The sequence below is a fragment of the Oncorhynchus kisutch genome, linkage group LG21 (assembly GCF_002021735.2).
Source record: "Oncorhynchus kisutch isolate 150728-3 linkage group LG21, Okis_V2, whole genome shotgun sequence".
Classification (NCBI taxonomy): Eukaryota; Metazoa; Chordata; class Actinopteri; order Salmoniformes; family Salmonidae; genus Oncorhynchus; species Oncorhynchus kisutch.
The window spans coordinates 22127237-22147099 of NC_034194.2; the positions used below are offsets into that span (position 1 = coordinate 22127237).

Sequence of the window (19863 nt, forward strand, 5' to 3'; positions counted from 1 at the left end):
TGCAACGTTGTGCAGTTTGGTTTTACTGCTTCTTCACATCGAACTGATAAATGACTCACTTCAGATTGTCTAAGAAAATGACTGTTCTTGGGAGCCAGACTGACATAACTCTGGGACAGATGCATGAGTGCTTCCATGAAATAGGACTCCCGAGGAGGTAGAGGGCTGATGGAGAGAAGAGCTGCCCATTACACTGACAGAATAACATTTAATTTGTTCAATTAACAGTATTAAGGCATCCATTTATATTTAGATTTGTTCTTATAGCGACACTGACCTAACATAGAAAGAGAAGAGTATGCCATTTTTTATTTTATTTAAAACATATTTGTACATTGACTTGCTGTTGCTCTGCATGTAAGAATGCCTTTTGATAGGTTTCTGCACATTTTCTGTTTACAGATTGCATCTATTAAAAGTGTGGACCAATGTATTTTGATAGTAATTTAAGTAGAGTAAAATGGTGATTTAATACCAATTATTGATCATCATGGATGCACTTACAAACCAATAGTATGACACCAAAGTAAACATTATTTTATTTGAAATGAGTTCCAATGTAATTCTGGCACAAAACGTTTGTACCACTACAGTCGATATGGTTACAAAACAAACATTTACTGAATAAATGAATGTACATTAGTACCTCATGACAACAAGACAAGTAAACATAAAAACCCAAAATGGGGGAAGAAGTATATTGCATTAAAAATAAATGAGTAGATTCTATTATACAAAAGTTCTGGCATTTACAAAGGCAGCCTTATTTGTTGCTTGTGTCTATATAAATATAAATCTCTAGATAAAGCGTGGATATACGCTGATATGGTCCCTCTATTTTAGCAGACATGCAACGAGGGGTGGGGCTTCAGCCTGAGTCGATAACCTTCTCTGATCTCCGTGACAACCCCATGCCGCTCCAAGACAACCAGAATAATACTAGTTCTCAACTCGACTAGTTTCAAGGAGTCCAAACCCCACCCAAGCTAGTATACATTTCAGTTCAGCTTAACTTTCTTATTACAATGTGGTTCAATGCTAAGGATCCCTTTAGTGTGACCTTAATCCTTATCATTCATTTTATTTACTTTAAGTAAAAGTAGATAAAGTGCATGAAGCACATGCTTGGGGTTCTGAATGCTTCTGAAGCTTGCTACAGTTGAAAGATAGTTACATATGATTCTGTACAGTACGTAGAGGTCTACTGGCTTCCCTTACTAAAGAAAGATGCCTTCTGAGACCCTCAACTAAAACCCAACATCTCTTCATAACATACACTTTGATACAGGGAAAAGAGAGCTTCCGTTAGACTCGATGATTCCTGCCAACTACATCAGACTTCTACTAGTGAGGACTGGCACTACCATTAACTTACAGCGGCTCACCTGGGATATCTAGTTGCTGTCTATAGGTGTCAGGCTGCCTTGGTACAGAGCTATTGCAAGCTGATGCTACAACGTCCACTTAGCTAGGTACTAGCCTATACTTGTCTGAAGCCTTATCACTGATGTTACTATATTACTATATTACTACTCAGGCCTAGGACAGACAAAAACTACTAAATGGCTACTCAAGCTATAGGATGATGGGCTTGCTAATGCTTCAACATTATCCCCAAGCATGGCGTAACAACATCTACACTCTTCTTCCTAACAGGATCCATAATGCTGTACTTCTGTGGACAGGCTGGCTGCTGTAGAACCGATGCTCTGGGTGTACCTGAGAGTAGTGATAGACCAGACCTGATGGGCTTGTGTGTTATTGTAATTATTGTGCACTGAGCTTAGTTACTGCTGATGATTTGACAGGATTGTACAGAGGTGATATTATAGACAGTGCTGAAGGTTAGTGGTTGTGGATGTAGACAATGGGTTTTTGAAATATTTATGTTTGAAAAATCTCTCCTGCTTTTGTACAGAAACCTCTCTACATCCTTTAAATTGTCTATATAAGTACATGCAACGATTTGGTGATCTACTACTGTTGCTACGTCCACTAGACAAGACAAGATAACATGTCATCACTAGAGATCCCCAACATTTACACAACATCAAAGAGTTATTAGTTCTAAACACAACATGGCAGGATCAACTCACACCAATTTAACCATTATTTTACATTCTAATATTATTGCTGTAACCCTTCACTTACTGTACTTTATAGAGGTGGTATGAGGCAAGTATACAGGGTGATGTCATGTGACATCCCTAGGAGGGGTCAGAGGTTGACGGCTAGTGTTTACATAACAATGGTGATGTCATTATAAGTGGCCACACACTGCTGGCAGTAAAAAGTCCCTCATCTCTCTAAAACTACAGAAAAATAAAAAGCTGTACAAGTTTGTTCTTTGTTACCTTCTTACTAACTTCTGTCATTTTTCCCTTTTTTGAGAAGTTATCACTTAAAAAAAAAAGTTCCATCTGTGCAATTTCACATTGTAGTATACAAACAATGCTTTATAATATTTGACCGATGTAGCTCCCTAATCCTATGTAGCAGCATGCAAAGACGTGCACAACCTTTAAGGGGGTTTATGAAACATAAAACCTAAGAGATGGTGAAAACAAGGCTTCTGAACCCCACTAATCCCATGGTCTGTCAATCATTAATTGCTCTGAACCAATAGCTCTCTGATAAAGTGGCGAGCTCCCATTGGACTGATCCCGCCCTAGTTAGACTGGTTCAAGAAGCCTTATTTCCCCATCACTCCTATATATACACACACACTGAGGGAATTAGCCAGTTTAACAGAGAAAAGCTGCATCCCAATTGTCAAGTGACTTCTTCTCCTTGTCTCCTCACCCTAACCTTTAATGATGTGAAAAGGCAGGCAGGTGAATGTAGAGGAATTTGTTTTCCATCTCCAGTTCCTTCACATCAGTGCAAACGGAGGATAGAAGATGAGAACAGCAAGCCACTTTAGACAATGGAGAGTAATACTGCTAACATGCAGAGAAGACATTAAAACAAATGTGAGATATTAGCATTACAACATTAAAAAAACATTTAAGATTACACGTAAAAGGTGAGAAGATTATAAGGTAAAACAGGCATTAAAATGTGAATCTCAAAAGGTTGCAGGAAAAGTTGTGGAGAAAATAAATACTCCATCAGGAAGAGTCCACCTTATTAGGGGGGTGGGGTGACTCCTTCCATTGGTATGATCAAGAACTCTGCAGCTCCTGAGCAGAGGGCCAGCTTTAGCCATTTGGGGGCTCTAAGAGCAGCAAATGTTTCATGGGACCCCTCTTGATGACAGTCAGAAAAATGCATGTTTTAAAAATAATTTCCTGCAGTTCTACACATTTTGCCATGGGGCAGAGAGAACATTTAGCAATTTTCTACAAAAAATTCATGCAATTCTAGTTCTGCCATGGGGCAGAGAGACATTATTGCATTTCTACCCATTTTACCATGGGGTGAATAATTTCCTACAATTCATCACATTTTACCATGGCTTATGCCATGTTATTGATATCTGAGTGAGAGTGACTAACAAAATCAATGAGGGCCCCCTGGAGGTCAGGGACAGTAAGTTGAGTTCCTAAAAAATTAAAAGTGCTTATTCCTTGAGTGTGTTCAGAGTGTTGTAGAACAGGTGGCTCCCTCCACTGGGTTTATGTGGGACACAGCACTGTAGGGACAAGAAGAACACCCTGAAAACAGCTGTCAACCTAAAATGATCTACCACATGGAAGAGAGCAATTAAGAACAGATGGGAGGGTGAGCAAGAGCGTGTGTGTGAGTAGGAGGAGGGAGTGTGTGTAAGATAGAGGGTAAGTAAAGTACGTACACCATAATCACAATCACAGCACAGGTACACTACACTACAGCACAGAGCCAGGGATGGGGGCTGTCTCGGAGGTGTGTGAGAGCGGGCTCTCCACACATTGCGTGTGTTTCCTGTATGCATGTCATTGTGTGTGTGTGGCTCACAAACCTCCACCTCCACCTTTCTCATACTAGAACTAGCGACAGAGCAGCGCAGCAGAGGCGAGAAACAAGGAGGGTAAAGGTCAAGATGAAAGGCTCCGAAAAACCCTGCAGGCCTTCAGTGAACAAAGAACACATTGGAAGTAGACCCTCCTAATAACGTGTGTCCTAACTGGACCCTTGTGTCCTGCAGCATCTTTCTCAGGCACTAGGTCATCGTGAGACTGTCAATCTAGACAAAAGCTCTGTTTTGAATGGGAGCAATGTTTCCTCAAAGTAATTGAGTACCTTTGAGAATGTACACCTTGTGTGGTAATGTGTGGTGTTTTGAACGGGAGTAAGAGTTTTGTAACTGCTAGGGAGGGAGTACCTTTGAGAATGTAGTCTGTTAGGAGGCTGGGTACCTTCTCACTGTCCTCCCGCATGGCATGCAGAACTGCATGGAGGGGAGAGCAAAAAATAAAAAAATAAAACAGATTTGGGATGAGTTACTATCATGGTCATAATAGGACATTTCGGTCTTCAAATTACAGCTTTCATCAGTTGGCCTTACAGTGACTTAAAAAGTTAACAGACAAAGTGTGGTTTGTAAAATCAATAATACAACGTTATAATAAACAGGAACATGTCAGTACTCACTCTTGGTGAGGATCTGAAGGTCTTCCACAGAGGGGGAGCCAGAGTTCTTCTCATAGGGGATAACTGTGGTCAGATACTGAGAGCGAGAAACACACGTCACAACCACAGAATGAGAGGAGAGAGAGAACACGACACAGGAGAGAGGGAAGGCAAAGGATGGAGGGGGATTAAAAAAAAGACAAAAATGTTGAACAGAAATAAAAAGAAAAACTGCACCATGATAAAAGAGAAAGTTAAGAATTTTGATGCAAAACTTGTCTGTAGTTCTGCCTGCTTGAATGACAAATAGCTCAGATACACATAAAAACATTAAATGACCCCGGGATTCGATAGAACGTCACTCAGTGATGCAGAAATACGATATAACATTCAAAATGGGTGAATCTTAACTTTCAACTGGAACAACCAGCATTTTAACTACTTTGCAGACAACGATAATATCCATAAAAAATATAAAATTCCCAGTTTACGCTACTTAACCAACTTAAAGAGGTTTTAAAAATAGGTTAGATTTGACTCAGAATTTTATGACAGAGTAAGGCAATGTTGGCAGAATAGATGGATGCATATCAATGTATGAATAATATAATTCACCAATATTTTTCTTGGTAGTCCAACAAATATTGCTCTCAGATTGTAAAATCACAGCTGGCCTGGTACATTGTTGTCTCCAGCCATTCGGGATGCGCTGTTTCAGTTTCAATTACTCAATATAGTAATGAACGTGCAGGGACGAGACAGACAGGCAGCTTTTCTCGGCCAGTCGGAATCATGAATCAGCTGGCATACTTTGTATGGATATATACAAAGAAATGTAAATAGAAAAAAGGTCAAACGAAACGAAGTGCATCTAGTTTGCAGTCTTTCCAGTTTCAGTTTGAAGTGACTGGTAGCTGTTGTTGGCTAGCTCCCCTGAACAACAGTTTCCTGGTGAGAGAGCACATTCTCCATACCAGGCGAAATCACGCCTCATTAGCTCCTTGTTACGGATGTATCCAAATAAATGTCACTGGAAAACAGCTTAAACAAATGCAGCTACATTGCTGTTATTCTGGCTGCACTTTTTGACATGATCGTAAGTTACCTGTAGTTGGCTAGCTAGCTAGCAAGCAAGGGATAACATTTAGAAGCACCGACTGGGTCGCGTCCATAGATACAGAACAGAAAGACTGAACGACTGGGTCACGTCTCTGGAAACCGAACCGATAGAGCGAACGACAAGCCGGCTTGGGTAGCAACCCGAGATTTGTGTCAGGATTATATCTCGTGTAAGGATGAAATAGTATGAATAAATTCAGCAAAATAAAGTTAATGAAAATATGTAAAATCATTATTTGAATATGTTGGTAATCCGATGTATAAAAGTGATAACACCCTCGAATCCGGTGTTTGGAGGATATATTGGCACAGTTTTCTGCCCCCGACTTGTCTTGTCTCGGACCTAACAACACACGTACCAATATACAGTGCCTTGCGAAAGTATTCGGCCCCCTTGAACTTTGCGACCTTTTGCCACATTTCAGGCTTCAAACATAAAGATATAAAACTGTATTTTTTTGTGAAGAATCAACAACAAGTGGGACACAATCATGAAGTGGAACGACATTTTATTGGATATTTCAAACTTTTTTTAACAAATCAAAAACTGAAAAATTGGGCGTGCAAAATTATTCAGCCCCTTTACTTTCAGTGCAGCAAACTCTCTCCAGAAGTTCAGTGAGGATCTCTGAATGATCCAAGGTTGACCTAAATGACTAATGATGATAAATACAATCCACCTGTGTGTAATCAAGTCTGCACTGTGATAGTCTCAGAGGTCCGTTAAAAGCGCAGAGAGCATCATGAAGAACAAGGAACACACCAGGCAGGTCCGAGATACTGTTGTGAAGAAGTTTAAAGCCGGATTTGGATACAAAAAGATTTCCCAAGCTTTAAACATCCCAAGGAGCACTGTGCAAGCGATAATATTGAAATGGAAGGAGTATCAGACCACTGCAAATCTACCAAGACCTGGCCGTCCCTCTAAACTTTCAGCTCATACAAGGAGAAGACTGATCAGAGATGCAGCCAAGAGGCCCATGATCACTCTGGATGAACTGCAGAGATCTACAGCTGAGGTGGGAGACTCTGTCCATAGGACAACAATCAGTCGTATATTGCACAAATCTGGCCTTTATGGAAGAGTGGCAAGAAGAAAGCCATTTCTTAAAGATATCCATAAAAAGTGTTGTTTAAAGTTTGCCACAAGCCACCTGGGAGACACACCAAACATGTGGAAGAAGGTGCTCTGGTCAGATGAAACCAAAATTGAACTTTTTGGCAACAATGCAAAATGTTATGTTTGGCGTAAAAGAAACACACCTCATCACCCTGACCACACCATCCCCACTGTCAAACATGGTGGTGGCAGCATCATGATTTGGGACTGTTTTTCTTCAGCAGGGACAGGGAAGATGGTTAAAATTGATGGGAAGATGGATGGAGCCAAATACAGGACCATTCTGGAAGAAAACCTGATGGAGTCTGCAAAAGACCTGAGACTGGGACGGAGATTTGTCTTCCAACAAGACAATGATCCAAAACATAAAGCAAAATCTACAATGGAATGGTTAAAAAATAAACATATCCAGGTGTTAGAATGGCCAAGACAAAGTCCAGACCTGAATCCAATCGAGAATCTGTGGAAAGAACTGAAAACTGCTGTTCACAAATGCTCTCCATCCAACCTCACTGAGCTTGAGCTGTTTTGCAAGGAGGAATGGGAAAAAAAATTCAGTCTCTCGATGTGCAAAACTGATAGAGACATACCCCAAGCGATTTACAGCTGTAATCGCAGCAAAAGGTGGCGCCACAAAGTATTAACTTAAGGGGGCTGAATAATTTTGCACGCCCAACTTTTCAGTTTTTGATTTGTTAAAAAAGTTTGAAATATCCAATAAATGTCGTTACACTTCATGATTGTGTCCCACTTGTTGTTGATTCTTCACAAAAAAATACAGTTTTATATCTTTATGTTTGAAGCCTGAAATGTGGCAAAAGGTCGCAATGTTCAAGGGGGCCGAATACTTTCGCAAGGCACTGTATCCTCCAAACACCGGCTTCTAGGGCATTATCACTTAAGTCATTTTTTTTTTATGGCGTGCGGCTGGGATCTTTCATCTCAGCACTTTACATTTATATCTCTGTTCAGTGTATGTTCGCTGACGGAATGTAATTTATGTCAGTATATTTTCTGTATTCCTCAGAGGGGACACTAATTCAGAGAAGTTTAGGCAGTTAGACAAATTCCCTAAATTTGCCGATGTTCCCCTGTTAATGAAGTGTTCAAGCAATGTCAGTTGAGTTGAATCAAAAGATGATCATTGACATAAATGCGGAGGCCCATTCTATTCATTCTATTTATATGGCAGCACATGCGATCAGGCGCAAAGGAGGGGAGAAAATGTGCTATTCAAACGGTTATTAAAAGAGACCTCGTCATTACGCTGGCCAATTATAGTCATCCAAAATTCCATGACTGTCACAATCCTAAACCTTTACTATCACCCTTTGTATGAATTGTTGGAAGTCAAGAAACTGATTATTTGAGAGTGAGAGAGTCATTGGTCGACTCTGAGCCAATAATGAGTGAAAGTAAGTTGTGATTGGTTGGTGTGTGGCTGTAGGTGAGGTTTAAGGCCATTGGTTGGTTTTAGCTTGATGGGAGACAACTGGGCATTAGTAATAGGAGGATGCTTGTTTGCAGGAAATAAGGAGTGCACACTACTGGATGATTCAGCATCCAGTTACAGCCAATCTCAAGGCTAAATGCTCAGTCAACAAGACAGGAAAAGGATAAGGGAAGAAAAGAAAAGAACAAGTCATAAAAAGAGAAGGATATGAAAGCTGAGAAGGAGAGCTGCTTAATTTGTGTTTGATGGACAGAGAGAATGAGCCACAGGACGAGAGAGCAGAAAGGAGGGCTTGAGTTAAATTTAAAATGAAAGATGGTAAAATAAAGAGGTCATGTGGTAAACACAGCAGCGGCAAAAGCTGTAGAGAAAAGAACTGTAAAGAAAAATGTCAAAAAATATGAGAGGATAGCTAGAGAGAGAGGGGCACCTGTTTGTCCCCTCCTGTGATGCCGAAAGTTTGACGGAGGCCGTTCTGAATGACAGTGGACAGCCCTTCCATAGTGAAGAGCTAGAGGAAGGGAGAGGAGGGAGAGAACGCAAGAGAGATAAAACTACCAGAGAAAGAATGAGAAACCCTCCAAAAAGACATGAGAGCTCTAGAGAGCAGGAGAATAAGAAGAGGGGTATAGAACTGGATTCAACCTGCCATCGTTTCTGGTTCCGAAAAGGACAAATTATCCGCACGGAAGTCCAACAGTTCAGATTGGACAAAAACAATGGCAAGGTGAATTCAGACCTACAGGGTCGTTTATTTTACTGTCCAGTTTTCAGCTGGTATTTACAAAGACATATAACAAAGCCCAATAATTACAATGTAATGTAAATAAATACCATGTAAATAGTAGGCTAATAGTGGACTGTAGAATAAAGCAGAAGGAGAGACAGAAAGAGAGACCCAACAGGGTCTGCAGGGTGAGTGCAGAAGTTAGTACAGGACTACTGCAGGGTGTTGTTTTGCACTTCCAGGCATGTCTCTCATGCATTTCTTCTGTTTCCAGTGCATGCATCTAACCTGGTTTGTGCCTGTATAAATGGGCGTGTGCACAATACACTAACAGTGGGGTACAAAATGATTGACACCCTTGATAAAGATGAGCATTAATGACCATATAAAATAAATAATTCAAGTACTGAACTATATTGTATGCTCAAAAAATGTTGGAAATTATGTTATTTTATACCAATACAATTGCCCAGAGAAAGATTTTGTTTAGCAAGTCAATATTTTTCCTGAAAAAGGTAGGGGTCAAAATGATTGACCACCCAAAGATTCTTATAAAGTAATCAAAGGTTTAGTATTTGGTTCCATATTCCTAGCAAACAACGACTACATCAAGCTTGTAACTCTACAGACTTGTTGGATGCATTTGCAGTTTGTTTTGGGTTTATTTTATTCTGATTATTTTGTGCCCAATAGAAATTAATGGTAAATAGACATGCTAAGATATCATTATCATTCATGATTCATTCAGGATTATGCGTAATCATGGTAGCATCTACATTAATGTAGAGGTGTTTAGAAACATATACTATTCTTATTTACAATACAATTGACTCCAAAATGACACAATACATTATTTACCATTAATTTAGGGGCAGCAGGTAGCCTCGTGGTTAGAGCGTTGGACTAGTAACCGAAAGGTTGCAAGATTGAATCCCCGAGCTGTCATGGTACTGTTCCTAGGCCATCATTGAAAATAAGAATTTGTTCTTAACTGACTTGCTTAGTTAAATAAAGTTCAAATATTGATGTAGTCATTGTGTGATAGAAATATGGGACCAAATACTAATCTTGTGACTACTTTATTTAGTCTTTGGGGGGTCATTTTGACCACTACATTTGAGTTAAAAAATTATGACTTGTTAAACTAAATCTACTTCTCTGAGCAATTGTATTAGCTCTGTACTTGCATTATTTATTTTATACAGTCAGTACTGCTCATCTTAATTAAGGGTGTCAATAATTTCATACCCCACTGTATCTAGGCACGTATGTACATCACAACGTGTATCATATGCATTTCAAATCATACAATACTATGTGTACGAATCTGTGTCTATCGGTGCCCATCTCGCTCACCGTCCCAGGGACATGTGTCCTGTCTGCCCTCTGAGCGCTGCCTGTGGGCCTAATCTTCTTCTTCTTGCGGAGCAGCTCACGGTGCTCCTTCTGCCGATTCTGCACGTCGATGAGCAGTGAGATGAAGCTGTTCTTCACCTCCTTCTCAAAGTCCAGCTCGTCCCGCAGGGCCAGGGCCTGGATCAGCTCCTCACTGTAGCGCCTGATGGCCGTCTCCACCTCCTCCAAGGCCTCGCTCAGCTCTGAGACTGACAGACGACGCAAGCCTGGGAGGAGGTAGGGATTAGAACATAAACATACTAACACATACTTATATAGAGCTTGACAAATTCCATGAACACATGGCAGGATAACACATCACATACTAACACATACTTACATGGTCAGTCCCAAACTTTTGCATTACAGCTTGATATGTTTTGCATTTAAAGTTACATAACAAGTAAGCAGTAATTGCTGTCCAGTTGTATGTAGTGTCTATTATGTAACAATGCTACTGTGAGCCTGTATCTGCAGTCCAGTTGTATATACACTAAATATACAAAACATTTAAGAACACTTGCTCTTTCCCTGACAGACTGACTAGGTGAATCCAGGTGAAAGCTATGATCCTTATATCCTTCCTGTTTGGCCATGTCCGGGGGTATCATCGGATGGGGCCACAGTGTCTCCTGACCCCTCCTGTCTCAGCCTCCAGTATTTATGCTGCAGTAGTTTGTGTGTCGGGAGGCTAGGGTCACTTTGTTATATCTGGAGTACTTCTCCTGTCTTATCCGGTGTCCTGTGAGAATTTAAGTATGCTCGCTCTAATTCTCTCTTTCTCTCCTTCTTTCTTTCTCTCGTAGAACGTGAGCCCGTGGACCATGCCTCAGGACTACCTGGCATGATGACTCCTTGCTGTCCCCAGTCCACCTGGCCGTGCTGCTGCTCCAGTTTCAACTGTTCTGCCTGCGGCTATGGAACCCTGACCTGTTCACCGGGCGTGCTACCTGTCCCAGACCTGCTGTTTTCAACTCTCTAGAGACAGCAGGAGCGGTAGAGATACTCTTAATGATCGGCTATGAAAAGCCAACTGACATTTACTCCTGCGGTGCGGACTTGCTACACCCTCGACAACTACTGTGATTATTATTATTTGACCATGCTGGTCATTTATGAACATTTGAACATCCTGGTCATGTTCTGTTATAATCTCAACCCGGCACAGCCAGAAGAGGACTGGCCACCCCTCATAGCCTGGCTCCTCTCTAGGTTTCTTCCTAGGTATTCTTCCTAGCCACCGTGCATTGCTTGCTATTTGGGGTTTTAGGCTGGGTTTCGGTACAACACTTTGAGATATCAGCTGATGTAAGAAGGGATTTTGATTTGATCCCTTATTGATGTCACTTGCTAAATCCACTTCAATCAGTGTAGATGAAGGTGAGGAGACACGTTAAAGAAGGATGTTTAAGCCTTGAGACATGGATTGTGTATGTGTACCATTCAGAGGGTGAATGGACAAGACAAAATACTTAAGTGCCTTTGAACGGGTATGGTAGCAGGTGCCAGTCACACTGGTTTGTGTCAAGAACTGCAACACTGCTGCGTTTTTTGTGCTCAACAGTTTCCTGTGTATATCAAGAACGGCCCACCACCCAAAAGACATACAGCCAACTTGACAACTGTGGGAAGCATTGGAGTCAACATGGGCCAGCATCCCTTTTGGAACTTGAAGTTTGGTATACTCAGTATATATGTATGGGATGGGGTTGTGTAATACAGCTGCAGGGAGCTGTTTATACTTGAGCTGTTAGTGATTTGATGTGAGTTAGGAGTCACTCACGGTCCTCATAGCTGGTGTTGGAGCTGGAGCGTTTGAGGTTGCTGAGATCTTGGGAGAGCATGGACAGGTCTGACTGGGACGGGCTCTCATCATCCTCTGGGTCTGGAGACTCCTGCATCATCTCCTCAATCTCCTCGATCACCTGCAACACACACACACACATAGCTTGTGTTAAGAGTGTGGCTTTGTAAGTAGTAGAGTGTGGTGAATTTTAGACGTGATAGAAAGAGAGCGAGTGTGTGTGTTGTCTATCAAGTGTGTGTGTGTGTACCTGTTCGGCAGTGAAGAGCGGCTCATCGTTGATGCAGGACACAATAATGGAGTGCATGTCCATCTGTTCTCTCAGCTCCTCATCATCAGACAGGTCCAGAGGCATGTTGTCCAGCTTCTGTCCATCAGAGGAAGAGAGAGAGAAGAGGGCGAGAAGAGGGACAAAGAGAGAGATAGGGAGAGAGCAAAAAGGGAGATGAGAGTCAGCTTGGCTGAGCTAATGAACAGGTGTGCTGAGCGGAGGAATGTGTACAGTGTGGAGGTGCAGACCATGTGTGTAAGTGTTTGCCTATGGGTGTGGGCGTTAGCCTGTGGGTGTGTGTGTGTCTTACCCCCTGCTTGCAGAGGTTGAGTGTGGGGAGATGCAGGGAGCGAATGTGAGATGTCTTCCAGTCCACTGGCATCACATTGCCATAGTTATCTGCCAGAGCATTCCACACCCTGAGGGGGAGAACGAGAGAATGAACGTGGAAGAGAAATGGTGAGAGGAATGAAGAGAAAAGGGATGAGAAAGGAGAGAAAAAGAAGGAAGACAGAAAATTTTACACTGCACTTGAAACATTTCCCCAGTGACACAGCATTAGTTGGCAGTATAGTTGGCAGTAGTGTGTCATCCTCTTTCCTCACCACCCACACACACACCCCTCTGTCCCTGACGCAGCTCGCCTCTGCCTGATAAGAGAGCAGGAATCTAGCATTTTAATAGCCTAGACATTTTTTTTATGCCAAATGTATTTATGTCAATTCTCTCTCAAAAGGGCTTTGCGCTATACTATAGGAAATACAGAATACATTTTGTACATAGATCCCGCTACACAATGGGAGTGAACATGTGTAATGTGAGGATGAGTGTGTGTGTCTGACCAGGACTGCTGCGAGCGATGCGAGGATGGGCACTGTGAACCCAAGTGTCAGAAAGGTTTTGCATCAGAGAGTTGGTCACACACGTGTTCTTCATATAACTCCAGTCTCTCCATCCCTCTCTTACTAACAAAGCATCATTATCATCAACAACACACAGTTCAAGGACAGGTTCTCTAAATTGGGCAATGCTGGCAGGAAATGCTTTGGCCCTGCGGCTGTCACCCTGTGATTCAGGCATTACTATATTTTTAGGCCGTCAACAGACACGCACGCACACATGCAAGCCCTGCATAAACAAGAACAAGCACACAAAAGCCTCTATGTGGCCAGTGGCTCTCTGTGTATCTCCATGGGTAGTCCTACGCCAAGGAAAGTTGATCATGAAACTTTTCCCTAAAGCACATCGATATATGAACACACACACATTACTTCCTGTCTCCATGTCATCCTCGCTGTGCGTCTCTGCTTGGAGGTAGGTCATTAGCCAGCTACAGTAGAGCTTGTTAGTAGGCAAGGCACGTCCTTAGCCCTGCTAAGGCTTCTCTCCAAACTACCCCCTCCACCTTCCTCTCACCATCCTGAGCTCATTTTACTGTAAAAGAGTGCAGTGTTTCCCCAAGATTATTTGGATGTGACTCAAGAGCAACTGAAGCAACATAGAAGACTGTCCCATTTCAACTAACAATCTTTGTGTGTGCATCTGACTCTGTGTGTGTGTGTGTGCTGAGCGATTAAGCAATGCTTTTTATTTTTAAAGTTCTTTGTGTGGTTTGTTCTTCAGCTGCCCGAAATGTGAGAGAAAATATCCACAGGAAGGTATTGTTTACCACTTGGTAGGAGGGACATCCCAGCTTCATTTAATTCGCTCTTCCGACTGCCCAACTCCTGGCAGAACCCTACATCACAGCCACTGACATCGTTACATCATAGCACAGCAGGAGAGTGGTTTCATCACGGTAGCATATTGAGGTCAATTCATAGCAATTAATCTAAAATAATTAATAGATTTTAAATTTTTAAAAACACTGTCATAGACGGACAAAATTAATATAGATGAAAGGAGAGTTCCTAACAAGTTCAGGAAGCCAATAAAGAGCTCTGTGAGACGTTCACAGCGATGGGGGCAGACGTTTTGATCAAGCGAGACCTTCAGAAAAAATGCACATTTATGTATTTTACAGATATAAGGAAGGTGAAATCTTATAGTTAGTCGTGTTTATAATTTCAATATACTATATTTAGAAAGCAAAGTCATTTCAAGCCTTATCGATACAGTTTTGTTGAATAGGAAATGCATAATATAAAATGTCATTTTCTTATATGTATCATACTTGTACTGTGTACTTCAGCTTGTGTCCTCAAAAGTCAGTACACCTCAGCCTTTTATAACATTTTTTTTTACCAGAAAGGTGAGATTTTAACCATCCTGAGTATGCAGCATAACTAGGTATTGTTTATGGCCCTCTCATAATAAATCATTATTTGGGGGATTACATAGATTATATTTTTCATTACAATTAACTGGTTAATGGCTGTGATAGCAAAAAACTGAGGATGGATCAAGAACATTGTAGTTACTCCACAATACCAACCTAATTGACAGAATGAAAAGGAAGTCTGTAGAGAAAAAGAATATTCCAAAACATGCATTCTGTTTGCAACAGGGCACTAAAGTAATGCAACAAAAATGTGGCCAAGCAATTACCTTTGCCCTTAATACAAAGTGTTATGTTTGAGGCAAATCCAATACAACACAATACAGAGTACCACTCTCCATATTTTCAAGCATAGTGGTGGCTGCATCATGCTGTGCGTATGCTTTTAATCGTTAAGGACTGGGGAGTTTTTCAGGATACATTTTTTTTATGGAATAGAGCTAAGTACAGGCAAAATCCTAAAGGAAAACCTGGTTCAGTCTGCTTTCCACCAGACACTGGGAGATGAATTCACCTTTCAGCAGACCAATAACCTAAAACACAAGGCCAAAACAACACTGGAGTTGCTTAGCAAGAAGACAGTGAATGTTACCAAGTGGCCTATTTACAGCATTGACTTCAATCTACTTGAAAATCTATGGCAACACTTGAAAATGGTTGACAAGCAATTTGAAAGAGCTTGAAGAATTATGAAAATAATAATTGGGTAAATGTTGCGCAATCCAGGTGTGAAAAGTTTAGAGACTTACCCAGAAAGACTTTTAGCTGTAATTGCTGCCAAAGGTGCTTCTACAAAGTACCGACTCAGGGGTGTGAATACTTATGTAAATGAGATATTTCTGTATTTCATTTTCAATAAACTTGCTACAATTTAAAAAAACAAACATGGTTTCACTTTATTATTATGGGGTATTATGTGTAGATTGGTAAGAAGAAAACAATATTTTTAATCCATTTTGGATTCAGGCTGTAGTAACAAAATGTGTAATCTATGGTCAAGGGGTATGAGTCATTTCTGAAGGCACTGTATATGTTAATGTTAGTTTTATATTGGATGTTCAGTTCTCTCTCTTCAAAGGCTATTGAACCAAGCATGCCATGGACAATGAAAAAAAATGTTATTTGGATTCAGAATATTAAATGTTCATTGTGATGGCATGCTTGGTTCAATAGCTATTACCTAGAGAAGACCGAATATCCAATTTTATCTTGCTGCGAACAACCAAGCTTGGTCTCATAGGCCAGATGTAAAATAGTACATCTAAATCCTGGACACTTAAATTAGTATATGTTATGTTTGGTTACATAACACAGAAGGTTACTTAATAACCCTTTTAGCTCACTCTTCCCCTAACCCAGCTAACGTTAGCCATCTAGCTAACGTTAGCATTACCCACTTAGCCACCTAACTAACGTTAGTAATAACAAATTGTAATTTGTAAAATATAAGTTTTGCACATTTGTAACAGATTGTAGGTTTTGCAAATTCGTAACATAAGAATTGTCATTTGTAACATATTATACAAAATGGATGATGGACATCCACATACTAAATGGAGTCTCTCAAATGTACATACAGAATAATAAGAAATGCTCTGAGAGCAGGTCGAAGTACCACATACACACCATCGATCTAAACAGTAGGGTAAACAATACTTTCCTGGAGATATTTTGTCTCAACCAGTAGTTTAAATGTAATTCTATTCAAAATTCTGCCTTCTAGGGTACATTTACACAATTTTCAGAGATTCGTTTCAGGCTGTATATACCCATTAATTGTATATTACTGCCAGATTAAATCAGAGTAAGCTGAAGCGTGCCCTTTCAAAAACAATTACAAAGATTTACCTCTGTCGAGAGCTTCAAGTTCTTGTGTCCAAATCACTAAAGCCTTAAGATGGTCCAAACACACACGCACAGTTGTGAAGAAGGTGTGAAAGCGCCTCTTCCCCCTCAGGCGGTTGAAAAAGTTAGCCATGGGCCCTCAAATCCTCAAAAAGCTCCACAGCTCCACATCTTGACTGGCTGCATCACTGCCTGGTATGGTAATAGTACCGCCCTCGATCGCAAGGCGCAGACAGCCCAGTAGATCACTGGGGCCGAGCTCCCTGCCATCCAGGATAAAGGTTGGCCGATTAATCGGCCAATTTCAAGTTTTCATAACAATCGGTATGCATTCCACGAGGAACTGTGTGGCAGGCTGACCAACTGTTACGCGAGTGCAGCAAGGAGCCAAGTAAAGTTGCTAGCTAGCATTAAACTTATCTTATAAAAAACAATCAATCTTCACATAATCACTAGTTAACTACACATGGTTGATGATATTACTAGGTTAACCAGCTTGTCCTGCGTTGCATATAATCAATGCAGTGCCTGTTAATTTATCATCGAATCACAGCCTACATCACCAAACAGGTGATGATTTAACAAAAGCACAATCGTTGCACGAATGTACCTAACCATAAACATCAATGCCTTTCTTAAAATCAATACACAGAAGTATATATTTTTAAACCTGCATATTTAGTTAAAAGAAATTCATGTTAGCAGGCAATTGCACGCAGAGTCAGGGTATAATGCAACAGTTTGGGCCACCTGGCTTGTTGCGAACAATTTGCCAGAATTTTACGTAATTATGACACAACATTGAAGGCTGTGCAATGTAACAGCAATATTTAGACTTAGGGTTTGCCACCAGTTCGATAAAATACAGAAGTATTTCACTGAAAGAATAAATGTTTTGTTTTTTAAATGACAGTTTCCAGATTTGACCATATTAATGACCAAAGGCTCGTATTTCTGTGTTTATTATATTATAATTAAGTCTATGATTCGATATTTGATAGAGCAGTCTCACTGAGTGGTGGTAGGCAGCAGCAGGCTCGTAAGCATTCATTTAAACTTTACTGCGTTTGCCAGCAGCTCTTAGCAATGCTTGAGGCACAGCACTGTTTATGACTTAAAGCCTATCAACTCCTGAGATTAGGCTGGCAATACTAAAGTGCCTACTAGAACATCCAATAGTCAAAGGTATATGAAATACAAAAATGGTATAGAGATAAATAGTTGACGCGTCATAATTCCTATAATTAACTACAACCTAAAACTTCTTAACTGCGAATATTGAAGAACTGGGAATACTGAACCACCAGCTTTCATCTTTTCTGAGCAAGGAACTTAAATGTTAGCTTTTGCACTTTTACTTTCTTCTCCAACAATGTGTTTTTTCATTATTTAAACCAAATTGAGCATGTTTCATTATTTATTTGAGACTAAATAGATCTTATGTATTATATTAAGTTAAAATAAATGTATTCATTCAGTATTGTTGTAATTGTCATTATTACACACACACATATACATGCACATATATAAAAAAATATATTTTAAAAAGTAATAAAATCAGCCGATTATTCTGTATGGGCTTTTTTTGGTCCTCCAATAATCGGTATTGGTTGAAAAATCATAATCTGTCAACCTCTAATCCAGGACATCTATATCAGGCGGTATGGCTCTTGAACGGCTTTCATCCCCAATCAACAAGACTGCTAAATAGCTACACAAACTATCGGAGTTAACTTTCTATCTTTATCGACGTTTTAATTTTGATCACCAGGGCCCTACACACTCACTCACACATAATATGCACATTAGTCTACACACACGCACCCACTCACATAGAAGGTGCTGCTACTCTGTTTATATCTTATATCCTGTCACCAGTCACTTTATATCATATCCAACTCCATCACGCCAGTATCGCTGATATTGTAAATATGGTATTGGAACTGGGTATGTATATAATGTTAGTATGCTTACTTACTTTTTGCGTTCTTCATAATTCTCGTGTTTTTTCTAGTATTACATTGTTATTAATGATTGTATTGTTGAGTTGAGTTTGCAAGAAAGTAATGTCACTGTGCATGTGAAACTTTAACTATCAAGTTATTTACAAACTTCAATTGGGTAGCTAGCTGCTAGCTAACTTAGCTAGCTACTTCGAAAACACAGCTCAGCTAATTTTAACTAACGTTACCTGCTAACAAACAACAAAACACTTAAGCTTATCTTGAAGGCTCTTCTCTTGAAGTCCTTATATCTTTACAGGTTTACATGCATTCCAAATAACATTGGCTAACTAGCTAACACTAACAACCCTTTTGTAAAATGGCTAGCTAGCAGCAGGTTCACATTAGCAATGGTATGCTAACTAACTAGCTTGAGATTGTAGACAAACTATAAATGCTTAACTGATAAAAAAGTAGTAGCTACAAAATGCACACTCACTCGTCGTCTTTGAGGAAATTATCTTCTGTGATAGGTTTAATAGGGGCTATGTTTTCAGTCTTGGTGTTGTAATTTCGAAAGCAAACTGTCAGCTTCTCATCGAAGTCGTGGACAAGGTCCTCCATTGATGTGAAGCTGCATATATCCCCCGAGAAGCTGTCGAGGTCTGAGAAATCATCCACCAGTCCCGAATCAGCCATGTTCGAGTTCAGCTGGTCCAGTCGGTTCGGCGACCCGGAGGGCGCCTTGAATTCATTGAAATCCTGCCAGTCTTCGTCGAAGTGGGCTAACGGCGCCGCCATGACTGATGCAGGGACTCGGTTCGGCTGCGCAAACCCTGGATGGTATTCTATCCTCCGCGATATGGCAATGATGAACCGGGAGACTAGAATGTGGAAGCTCTCTGACTCTGCCGCTGCTGACGTCACGCGTGGTGGGACTCCATCCAAGATCAAAACAAACATGGTTTTGAACGTGTTTCAGAGGTTGTTTTTTTTAACTAAGCAATTGTACTATTTAATCTTCGAGTATGTGTGAATGTGGTCAGTAGCGTACAGGATTCTCAGTTAAAATGCACATTTGGCATATTTTCTCTGCAGGTAAAGGTCAAACAAGGGAATCATTGTTGGATATTGTATTGACTTGGGTATTTAGGCTTTGAACCATAGACTGGGGTTCTTGTATGTAGGCTATGTAAAAAAAAAAAAATACTGTGGAAAATGTTATTGCAAGCATATAATTTCCCACCTGGGGGCGGTGGTGAGCTAATGTAAAGTGGAATTGAGACATTTGGGTCTATAGATGTTCTGCAATTAGTCTATGACCTGTATAATAACAGGCCGATAAAATGGCTTCAAC

The 19863-nt window shown here is 40.5% G+C and overlaps 1 protein-coding gene across 2 annotated transcripts; it reads right to left on the bottom strand.

Annotated features, from left to right (window-relative positions):
• Positions 1 to 511: 511 nt before the first annotated feature.
• Positions 512 to 19708, bottom strand: LOC109866381 (fasciculation and elongation protein zeta-2-like). Of its 2 annotated transcripts, XM_020455027.2 has the most exons (9): positions 19006 to 19535; positions 12751 to 12859; positions 12420 to 12536; positions 12149 to 12290; positions 10327 to 10592; positions 8674 to 8754; positions 4573 to 4648; positions 4304 to 4369; positions 512 to 3634 (listed from the first exon to the last, which is right to left on the bottom strand). In XM_020455027.2, the coding sequence occupies exons 1-9, from the start codon at positions 19467 to 19469 to the stop codon at positions 3618 to 3620; spliced, it is 1338 nt and encodes a 445-aa protein (XP_020310616.1). In that variant the 5' UTR covers positions 19470 to 19535; the 3' UTR covers positions 512 to 3617. The 2 variants fall into 2 exon arrangements, with proteins under 2 accessions (XP_020310616.1, XP_020310617.1); XM_020455028.2 differs by lacking the exon at positions 8674 to 8754 and having other exon boundaries at positions 19006 to 19708.
• Positions 19709 to 19863: the final 155 nt, after the last annotated feature.

Excerpts from the sequence above, each read along its gene's own strand:
- LOC109866381 (XM_020455027.2), bottom strand. The coding sequence starts at position 19,469 with ATGTTTGTTTTGATCTTGGATGGAGTCCCACCACGCGTGACGTCAGCA. Across the intron at positions 12,291-12,419 it reads CGCTCTTCACTGCCGAACAG|GTGATCGAGGAGATTGAGGA; the intron begins GTACACACACAC and ends TGTGTGTTGCAG. Across the intron at positions 10,593-12,148 it reads CAACACCAGCTATGAGGACC|GCTTGCGTCGTCTGTCAGTC; the intron begins GTGAGTGACTCC and ends ACCTCCTCCCAG.